The sequence below is a fragment of the Ruditapes philippinarum genome, unplaced genomic scaffold (genome assembly GCF_026571515.1).
Source record: "Ruditapes philippinarum isolate M1 unplaced genomic scaffold, ASM2657151v2 ctg14057_1_1_1_1, whole genome shotgun sequence".
Classification (NCBI taxonomy): Eukaryota; Metazoa; Mollusca; class Bivalvia; order Venerida; family Veneridae; genus Ruditapes; species Ruditapes philippinarum.
In genome coordinates, this window is record NW_026860093.1 from 27,046 (window position 1) to 38,199 (window position 11,154).

At 31.9% G+C, this 11,154-nt stretch overlaps 1 protein-coding gene across 1 annotated transcript; it reads right to left on the bottom strand.

Annotated features, from left to right (window-relative positions):
• Positions 1–3,997: 3,997 nt before the first annotated feature.
• Positions 3,998–10,798, bottom strand: LOC132758857 (uncharacterized). The gene is made up of 5 exons (XM_060750559.1): positions 10,777–10,798; positions 7,970–8,218; positions 7,455–7,616; positions 4,856–5,148; positions 3,998–4,685 (listed from the first exon to the last, which is right to left on the bottom strand). Exons 1-5 carry the CDS (start codon positions 10,796–10,798, stop codon positions 4,389–4,391), a joined length of 1,023 nt encoding a protein of 340 aa, XP_060606542.1. The 3' UTR covers positions 3,998–4,388.
• Between the last annotated feature and the right edge of the window lie 356 nt (positions 10,799–11,154).

The following is an 11,154-nucleotide window of genomic DNA, read 5'->3' on the forward strand; positions in this document are numbered from 1 at the left end:
TTCTAGATAATTTAGATAGATAAGTTCAATAGCATAAACAGGTATTGATAACACTTTTTAATGGCAATTAAAGAAAAGAAAGAAGAAAAAAATGAAAAGAAATCAGGTTTGTTTGCATCAATAAAAATTATAAAACTAATCCAATCGTGACAATATAATAAAATGTAAAAAATACCAGTAATACATATAATACCTATACAACATGCTTGTTGATGAAAGGCCGGCATGCGGTATGAAAATACTAATATAAAATTAAATTTTAGTTCAATCTTTCTGGGACAATCCTCTAGCTTCAACCGACATCTAGGTTGCTAAAATACGTTTTATCACCAAAGGGTCATTTGGCATAAATAATGGTAGTCAATTTATAATACCGACAAAGATTACTTTGATTTCAATCAATACAGCAAATCTGTTCCCATCTGAGAGATAGCTGGTTTCCAGTTCACTTACATAACTTAAATATTGACATAATACCTTTTTATGTATGTCGGTTGTTTGTTTTCGAAGTTTTTCTCAGTTTGATTTCAGATAAACACAAAGACACAATATAGTGAAATTGTCATTTAATGCTATTTAAATGACTAAATGTGAACAATGCATAATAGTAAAACATACAAATTTAAAACAACATAACATTTCAAATGAATGCAATTGTTAGAAATACAATTATGCAACAATGCAAAAAATATCAACTATTATGCATGTATGGTAAGAGAAATCAAATGTTGGTTAACCATCAAAACGCCGTTTATGCAACAATTCAAATGCAATTATGCAACAATGCAAAATAGAAATAAATATGCATGAACAAATGTCATTCAGAAAAATTGTTATCAACTAAAAATTTGCAAATATTGGTTAACCAACAACACACCTCATTTGGGAGAGGAGGGTGGGTTTTAACAATTTCTTTTTCTTAACTTTTTGTTCTTACAAAATGGCTGCTAATTTATGTTAATGTGCTATCTAAAAACTGTCCACTAAGTTACTATCCGGACAGTGGGCTAACACCCGTCTGCTATTGCAAAACCGGATTGTAGGCTAACACCACTATATTTCTTAATTACAATAATATGTCGCATCCATAAATGTATTTATTTAAAATAAATGATAATTTATGTATGTCGGTTGTTTGTTTTCGAAGTTTTTCTCAGTTTGATTTCAGATAAACACAAAGACACAATATAGTGAAATTGTCATTTAATGCTATTTAAATGACTAAATGTGAACAATGCATAATAGTAAAACATACAAATTTAAAACAACATAACATTTCAAATGAATGCAATTGTTAGAAATACAATTATGCAACAATGCAAAAAAATATCAACTAATATGCATGTATGGTAAGAGAAATCAAATGTTGGTTAACCATCAAAACGCCACATGTTGCAAACCTAGTTTGCAATATCCGCCAACAAAAAACTACGAAAATATGTTGCAACATAAAATATAAAAGTGAACCCTGCTATGTACATTAAAAAGACAATTGACTGGTGTTTTATAAAAAGCTATGACTAACACATAAAAACATTTATTAAGAAAACACAAAAATACAACAAAAGTAATATTTTCTGAAAATTACCATTTGATTTTCTGAGACTCTTGTTCCCAAGAAAATCAATTATTATACAACAGAGATTTAACAAAATTATCAGCAGAAATTTTCAGAAAAACCTTTCTGAGGCCCTTGTCCTCAAGATTTGCAAGTATTTCACCAATGATTCATACTGTCTGAGGCCCTTGTCCCCAAGACAGAAGATGTGGTATTAATGTGTACCGTAGGAATGTGAACGATTATGCTAGTCTGAGGCCCTTGTCCCCAAGATAGCGATATAGTTGAGTTTAATCCAGGGACAGTACACTAACAGTGTAAGGTAGGGATACGGATATATTTACGGAAAGCTGTGGATGACCAGCGCCCCATTTGTTGGATTTGTGTTTCCGAAAAACCTGTTTCCGCTGCTGTAGTTGCAGCACCTATGCGGAAACTGTGACCTTTATACTTTGAAGGATCAAAACCTAAGTATGTCAGAGCTAGGCGAAGATGGCGGTCAAAATAGGAACGGGGAATAGGGGAATCATTCATAAATGCAAAGAGCGGACCACTTGATGTTTTGCGTAAGTTTAGATATGACCTCAAAGAATATACTGGGCAAGTATTAGAATCATGCTGTGCAGGAACAAAGAATTGTTTTTGGGAACCATGACTGTGTTTATAATCTTGTATAGTCAAGTCAAAGCCAATCAGTTCACCTGTTACCTTTTTGTACATGAATTTAGATATTGCGAATCAAATGGTGGTGTTGCGACATTTAACGGTTAACGGAAATCGTGCGACATTTAACGTTTCAATTGAGATATTTGACGGTAGAAGATTTTGCGACATTTAGCGGTGGTTGCGATATTTAGCGGCAACGGTGCGACATTTAGCGGCAAGTGCGACATTTAGCAGCGTTGCGACAAATAACGGCGTCACTGTGTCAATAGGCGCTAAAAGCGCTGCATTCCCTTGTGTCGGGACTTCACTCTTAGTCAGTGTAGATGAAGATTTCTAGCCTTTTTACGATTCACTTCAAAATTATGAATAGCCCTAGTGTGTCAGAGTTACGAGCCTTTGCATGGGTTAACAACTTGAACATTTAATTAATTATGCAGATTACCTCATATGCAGACTTTCACAAGTGTCTTACATTTATAATTATTGATTCTTTATTTAGGACATAATTATGAAAGTGTTAATGTCAGATATTTACCGATAAGCTTTTCAAAGGCTGAACAGTAATCATACCTTTCAATACTAAGAAAAAAATCATGGAATGAATAGCTTTTAACATCCAAGTAAAATTTTCCGAAAAATGTGTATTTCAGTAGCTTGTTTTACTCCCGAAAATGCATCATGAAATAAGAAATACATATTTCCATTTTTTTTCATTTAAAAAAAATCTTAATAAATTAGCCTAAACCTGTTAGATTTATTTTGATATTAGTGTAATTTAACCGGAACTTATAGACTAAATATAGAACGTATTATCAGTTTGGCGTGAAGGATACAAATCTCTCATCTATTAATTGTTTTTATTATGCACTAGCACAGGCACTAGACACAATTACTTTACCTCTATATGCTCATAATACTATATACTAGTATATATAGCATTATGAGCATATAGAGGTAAATTAATTGTGTCTAGTGCCTGTGTGCACTGGTCTCCCGGTCAGTCGAATTAAAGCCTACCCCACCACTGTGGAATATTGGCGACCTTGACATTTTTGGACTATCAAAGTCTCTGTACAATGAACAGGATCACTAAGGTAGAATTGCCGTTGAATTTTCCAAAATTGCAAATTTAATATATCCCAAGACGCTTTAGGCATGAAACTGAAAAAAGAGTATGAAACTCAAAGGTCATTGAAAAAGTTAAGAAGGCAATCTGACCAGTATGAGCAAACTTGACTAACGAAGGCCATTAAGAGCCAGATATAATTTCCATATTTGAAGATGTTTTCTTTCTGAATATTGGTCTAAAACTGAACATATATATCAGCGGCGTAGCCAGCTTTTTTCAACTTGTAGGCACTTTAAGGGGGGTCTGGGGAGCCCTCAGAAGTCAAAAACATGTTCAGATTAAAAAGAGCAAAATGCGCGTTACAAAGTATTACTATGCTCAAGGAAAATTATCAAAACAATGATTTTAAACTATGAATTTGATTAGTTGCAAATTTACTGAAGATGGTAAATCATGCACACACACACACACTTGATTCGACTATACTGCTTGAACCCACTACAAACCACACACTCGCGTGTTTTTATTGTATTTGGGAACTTTTGAAAATGTCAATTTCTTGACCAACTTGTAAAAGGCCTAATAGTACCTACGCCTCTGTATATAGTCATATAAGCTAACCTTGAACTGTCTATGAAGAATGTATAGAAGGACATAAAACGCCTCTTGACTTAAAGTACACTTCAATGAAATAACAAAATAAAGTCATCTGATTGTTTTGCCAATTTTTACTATTATAATGTAATTTATATTTTTCATGCAATTTACGTTTAGGAAATTCAGACAAATTGCTCTCAAACGTACTCAAGATTGCACCAATTATAATTGAATCATTTGGATGATTATATTAATTAACAAAAATTGATAAAATAAAGGCAATAACAATTATTTGGATAACATTTCATTCAAAAACCGTCAGTGGAAAACTAGAAGGGGTGCTGTGGCATGTCCGCTTACCGAAACATGGGACAAGTACCAGTCCGAGTAGCAACACTCTTGACACCGTCAATCCGTCATCCCAGATTAATTCAATATTCACATTGTATTCAGAAAAGTTTTGTCACCCTTTTCTCCCTCTATTATTTTAATGCTTTTTCATCTTTGTGAAACATGAGTGTATTCTGTAGGATTAGCTACAACGTCGTCATAGCTTGGCAGAATATCTCCATTATTATCATTATTATCTTCGACATCTTCGTAGAAAGGCGGATGAACGGGATACGTAATGGCTAGCATGTATCTATTTGGAAAAATAACATGCTCAGAAGGGAATGAATTGTCAACAGTCAGTGTGTCAATTGTATTAACTTCGTTTAAACTTCTGTTTGGTAAGGGTACTTGTTCATCTGGTGCTGCATTGGATTGAATATTAATTGGTCCCCAGCCTCGGCCCTGAAATGAAGAAAAAAGGTTTTATATCATAAAACAGAAAATCATAAATGATTTTGCAAAAATGTTTCACACGCTCAGCACTTAAAAGGAAAACTGGCTCATGATATAAGAGAATAATTATGTCGTATTAAAGTTTGTTGCAAAATATTGTCACTGATGAAAACGGTTACCTGATTTGTTAAGCGCGGTTGTCGGTTTTGACATGATGGGCATGTTAGTCCGTATTTTCTCTTGAAAATGCAAACAACGCTCATCGCGAGTATCACTACACACCCCGCTACATACAAGTTCTGTAAATCTTTCCGTACTTTGCCTTCTGTAGTACCATTGACTTTTGTAGCTTTAGTTCCATTGCACACTGCTTCTGTTGTCAAGCAAGCATTAATCTGACTCGAACAACGATAAAAGTTTGAGATGCAGCGTCCATTTGAACATTTGTAAACATGTTCACTGTGACATGGGCCTGTAAATACATACATCAATGTATTTCAAATCATTGTATACATGTAGACATTTTCATTTATCAAATTATCTTACACTTACATTTTATAAGCAAGACACTATCAGTTACCAAATTTGCCCATCAAAACTGAACGTAAACACCAAGTATAGAGTTTATGTAAGGTTAAATTGGTCAAGTCGTTCGGCCAATTTAATTAATAGCAATATTATCTTGTTACTAGACTGATTAGGTTTAGCTGATTTACCAAAGTGAATATGCTTTGATTCAGTTGAAATACTGCAATTCTATTTCACAAGAGTTTCTAAAAGTTATAGGCAGCGATTTTCAATTACAGGCATTGTATATTCTCTCAAATAAACGTCGGATAGCGTTTTCAAATTTGCGAAAAACTGACTTGGACTATAAACAAGTAAGGGAGAAAGGATGAGAAATGGTTGCAATGTGAAATGGGAATCAAAAGATTTTTATACATCAGCTGAATGGTTTAGAACTTTATCATCTTTTTTTTTTCAAGCAGCATTTTGAAAGAAAATCCAAGTGATACATTTTCTATTGTTTTTATCAATATCCGATATACTAAAATACTTATGAAAATATGCGTGCCTCATGTAGACCTTTCCTCTTTAATTGATAACGTTTCTCTTTTATGTTTTTTATTTTTATTTTATTTTTTGTGTGTGCTTTGGTGTTGTTGTTTTTTGGGGTTTTTTGTGTGTGTGTTTTTTTTTTTTTTTTTTTTTTTTTTTTTTTTTTCTAGATTTGTTCATTTGGTATAAACTTAAATAATAATTATTTGAACCTTTCTAATATAGTAAAAACGATTTTCTCGGAAAAAAAGCTACTGTTTCTACTGATCATAATTCACAACTTGTGTGGTTATAAATATTTTATTTCTATTTAATGTCAGATTAAAAGTTTTGTATCTCGACAAATCTATTAAGTTGTACCTGTAGGCCTATAGTCTGTTTGCTCTAAGTTCTTCGTATTTTCACGTTTTCATATATTGCTACACTAACTTTTTTGTGTGCAAAATACATGTATAGAAAACACATGTCTGTTGACAATGAAGCGAAATTCTTAACAAAAATGACAAAAATATCATCAATATTCCTGTTACAATTATTTCAAGAGAAATTCGTAAAATCAAAGGAAGAGCAATTCTAAAATAAGTATTTCAAGCCATTTTTTAACCGGTTATCATATAAATCATCCAGGAAAAAGTGTTGAAATATGGACAAATCTGATCATTATATTTCGGAATATGCTGTCTTTTAGTTGTTCTAAGTCATAAAGACAAACTTTCCTTGTGACATCATTCTCATTTTTCATGGTTAAGTCAGCATAACCCATTACCGGATATACACGCCTTTTAACGCCTTGTTCACCCCCCCCCCCTTTTATTGTTGTCTCAAATGGTGAAAAAATGCCTTACTTAGGCCCCAACACTTGTTTTATGTTTGAGAAATATTGTTTAAAAAAGTGACCACTTTTTCGGTGCGGCCCCCAACCAAAAGATACATCTGGGGGTTGCCAGAAGGGGTGTGTGCCCCCTTCTGTTTGGGGGGGGTTGAAGTGGGGCGGCAGCCCCCCTCATCGCCAAGACAATTTTGGACTTGTGAGAGGCTAAAAATAACCAAAGATCGATCATAAGGTAAGGTGTGACCAACGCTAGCATTTGACTCTATCTCAATCCATTGAGAAGTTGCAGCACTTTGAAATCAATTTTGATGGAAAAAATCAACGCAAAATAGTGATTTTTGGCAATTTTGAGATGTCCCCTCGATGCCATGTTAACAGGAAATTTAAGCCTGGGTATGTTGTTACAAAGGCATTGGTCTAGTCAACATTTGTGCTAAGTTTGATTAGTATTGAAGCATTTTTTATAGTTTTATAGCAATTTGAACTTGTAACTGGAGACTTTTCAATGAAAACAGCCATTTTTCACAAAATGCTCATGAAGTAATGGGTTAACTAGTTTTATATTTCAAAAGATTGACTATTATAATGGTCATTGACCAAAACATAACGATAGAAAAAGTGGTAAGGATAAAATATAAAAACTGCCTATAATTCTAAAAAGACTGTCCGACTCATTTTATTAATTGAATGTTGTCAGATACAATCTGGACTTTTCCATGAGTCACGTGGGTTATTGATTATTTTTGTGAAGTAGATTACCAAAATTACTAGTAAAAATAATTAAGGCGAAGTGTAATGTTTCTTTGCACTTGTACCTGTACACTCACAATTTACAATAAGATTGGCATAATGTCACTCTAACGCTAAGATTTAACTTACTAACTTACCGTTACTAAACATAATGTATTTCAAGTTGAATTGTCCGTAGTAACTTGCTCCAAAAACATCATTTGTATTAACTACAACCGTCAATCTATCACTTAACGTTGTAAAGAATTTGTCAGATTGTTCAAGATCTTTATGATGTCCGCAAAGAAATCGAGGCAATCCTGAAAAAAAACACAAAAAATAATATACTTAAGCATAAATGAACCGCGTCACGACAAAACCAACAGTAAGGCCTCTATCTATAAAATGGATTTGTGTTGCGATATGTGTCATGTAAAATTCCAATTCGGTAATAGTTTGAAAGACTAGGATCAGCGGCAAATATTTCTTCAACTGAGCGCTTTCAAATATACGTTAAGAAATTAGCCAAAATTGTGTATGGTAAATTTTCACATGATTTAAAAGAGACAATTTCAGGCCCCATTTTGAAGATCAAAGGGTATTATTGGCATATTGCACTGTATAATACAAGATGTTCATAGAAGTTAAGTAAAACATATTTTAAGGTACGAACCTTTAATCGCCTTCTTCTTGTCACCATCAAGAAATGTTATATTGCCTGCATTACAAGAGGGAAATAGATTCACCTTTGTGAAATAAAACAACACGTGCGACTGTGATGTGAACAACGAACTCTCAAGTTTGACAGTGACACGGCATTGCCCTCCAACTAATTTTGAGTTATATTTTGACAAATCAAATTTACTAGTAAGCTCCCCCGCAAAGCTGTTAATAGATTTACCGCAGTTCTCTTCAATGTTAACTGAAATTGAATAAATAAAACAAATCTGACGTTATATAAACAACAATATATAAACCACGGATTTATTGGCGTCCGCGCCGAAGCGCGGCGCCTTTTATGGAATGAAATCAGATTTTGTGAAAGGGCGACAGCAACTTCTCGAGCCTTTTAGTCGGACATAATAAAAGCCGATCATTTCGATCGGTAAGAGGGTGCTTGATTATAATGTCGCGATATATACAATGAAATAGCGAACTGGAGAATTTCGCAATGCAAACATTTTCAAATGAAATAACCTTTTCCGTCAATAAATCGCGCTCTTCGGGGTATTTTTATTTATCATTTTGTAGTACACAGTGGGTTATTATGGTATGTTATTGTTATACATGTATCCGAAAGCTGAATAGAATGATGAATTGATGACCTAAATAATCCGAAAATCTATTTATAGAGGGATGTACTCCTATCGGTAATTTCCGGTCTCTGCTGGTCTATTTTGACCGGGATTTACTAGTAACCGGCGAATAGTACCACACGTTTATTGTCCGGTCTCTTTTCCCCGGTTTTTCAGTGGATTTTTTTTGAACGTTAAAAGAAAAAGAACAAAAATTTTACCCGATTTTTCTATACTGAAAAAATGAAAAAAAATTTTAAAAGGTTTCAATACAAAAGGGGGCCCCTTTTTTTTGGTTTATTAAAAATGACACTTTTCAAATCTTTGAAACATTTTATTTTTAAATTTTTATTGGTTGTGTTTGTAAAGAAAGCCGAGGAAATTAAATTTTTAAAATTACCCAAAATTTGATAAGTGGGATTGAAAAATTTTAAAAAAATGATAAAGAAAAAATACAAAATTAACCCTTAAAATGTTTAAAAATTAAAAAAATTTAATTAAAAATATTTTAAATTTAAAAAGGGAAAATTTTGATAAAAAATTTTTACTGGGCTTTTTTCCAAAACATTTGATAAAACTAAAAACTCTGCTTTTTCCAGTTAAGTTTTGACTTATAATCGTCGGTCAATATGACAATTGAAATTCTTTAAAATAATAGTAAACGTACAAAAACTCAGTATTAAAAAAGCACATAAAACACAAAAAAGAAAAGAAAACTATATTTATAAAGTCTGTAATTTTTTTTTATTAAAATAGATTTTACAATTATTGTATAATAAACAATTATGCTCAACATGATCAACATGGTAATATAACCATGATAACCAGTGTCATATTGTTAGTAAGTGTGAACAGATACCTTTAGAGGGGTCTTCGCTAATACCGATAACATAATAACAATTACACAAGTGTGGTGTTGATCATGCGTTACACATATGGACAAGTAGAGATTTTGATGCTAAAGCATCAAGACGCCGGATAGAAATATGATTGTATTAAAATTTAAAAATTAATTTTCAAATAAATAAAAAAAAATTCAGTTCAAAAGGTCCACGGTTTTAAAAAAAAGAGGAAGCAAAAATTTGGGGAAAAAGTTTTTCAAAAAAACAAAGTTTTTATTTACTTCCACAATTTTATCTTTCCCTTGGGTTAGATTTTTAATGGGAAAAAAATATCTTTTTTTAATTAAAAAAACATCTATTTTAATCAAACCCTTGCCCAAAAAAATTTTTCCCAAGGGAAACTCTTATCATTTTAATTTAAAACCTTTTTCAAGGTTTTTGGGTTTGGCAATTTTACCTTAAGGGGCTCAAAAAATTTTCGGGACTGTTTTTTGCTTTTCAATTTAAATTTTTTGATTAAAGTTTAAGAAATTTTAAAGTAAAATTTTAATTTTTCCCTTTAATCATATCAAAATTTTAAACTGCTCGATGGCTTAGTTGGGGGAAATAAAACCCACATGGGAATTAAGGCAAGCCCCGGAAATCTCGGACAAAACCTGTGTTGTAGTTTTCATAAATTGATTTTTATTATATCTTTTAAAGCGTGTTTTATGAAACATAAGTTGATAAATCATGTGTTTTTTCATTTCTAGCACTTTTTTATTTCATAATTTTGATAAACGGTCAAGTTTTGCAAAATACAAAAAAAAATCACTTTTATCGAACCTACAGTCTTCAATTTGAAACTAACTTAAAATCTAACATCTTTGTCATCGAGGCTTGTAAAGCAAGTGATATGATCATAATTCTATTTGTAATTCTACTTTATACATAATACCGTTAAAACGTATGGTTTTTCTTCAGCACCCGACAAATTATTACCGATCATCCGAATATTTGCAAAGTGACTATGAAAATATATATGCTTTAATTATTGCATAAAACAATGCAATTCTATTGTAAAAGTGATGTCTGCATAAACAAATTAAAATTTTTTAAAGCAAATTTTCGAAAAAAATTTTATTATTTAGTGAAATTTAAAAATGCCCGTCGGGGTACATACAATAAAAGGGGTTTAAAGTTTTAAAAAGCCTTTCAAATGCGTAAACCCTTAAAATCCTCAAGAAAGGAAAATTTTCCCCCTGTGATCCATAAATTCCGACCCCTACTGTAAAACCGAGATTTTTTATACAAAATTTTTTGATATGCACTTTTTTCACCTTTCCAACCAAATTTAAATTTACCTGTATGTCTATCTTTCACCATTTTTTTTACTAATTTAATTTTGATTTCATAAAAAAATAACATACCCAAAGTGTAGGTTTACGTGATTTTTTGGAGAAAAAAGTTTATTTAATAAATAAGATTTTTAAAAAAAAGAATAGGTCTTCCCTAAGAAAACAAACCCAGATAATTTAAAAAGTGTCATTTCAAAATATCATTGCATGATTTATTTTATCATAAAATAGCAACGCTTGACACTTAAAAAAAAAAGAAGTAAAACGCATCCCTACATTCAATGACTGGTCCATAGGGGATACATCAATTAATTCATTTTAAAATATTGTAATTTGCTTTTACCCCATGTTCAAATTTGAATATTTCAAATTTCATTTAGGCAA

Coding starts and splice junctions, on each gene's coding strand:
- LOC132758857 (XM_060750559.1), bottom strand. CDS start 10,798: ATGGTGAAAGATAGACATACAG. Junction 8,219..10,776: donor GGTGAAAGATAGACATACAG/GTAAATTTAAAT, acceptor ATTCAATTTCAG/TTAACATTGAAGAGAACTGC. Junction 7,617..7,969: donor CAAGAAGAAGGCGATTAAAG/GTTCGTACCTTA, acceptor GTTTTTTTTCAG/GATTGCCTCGATTTCTTTGC.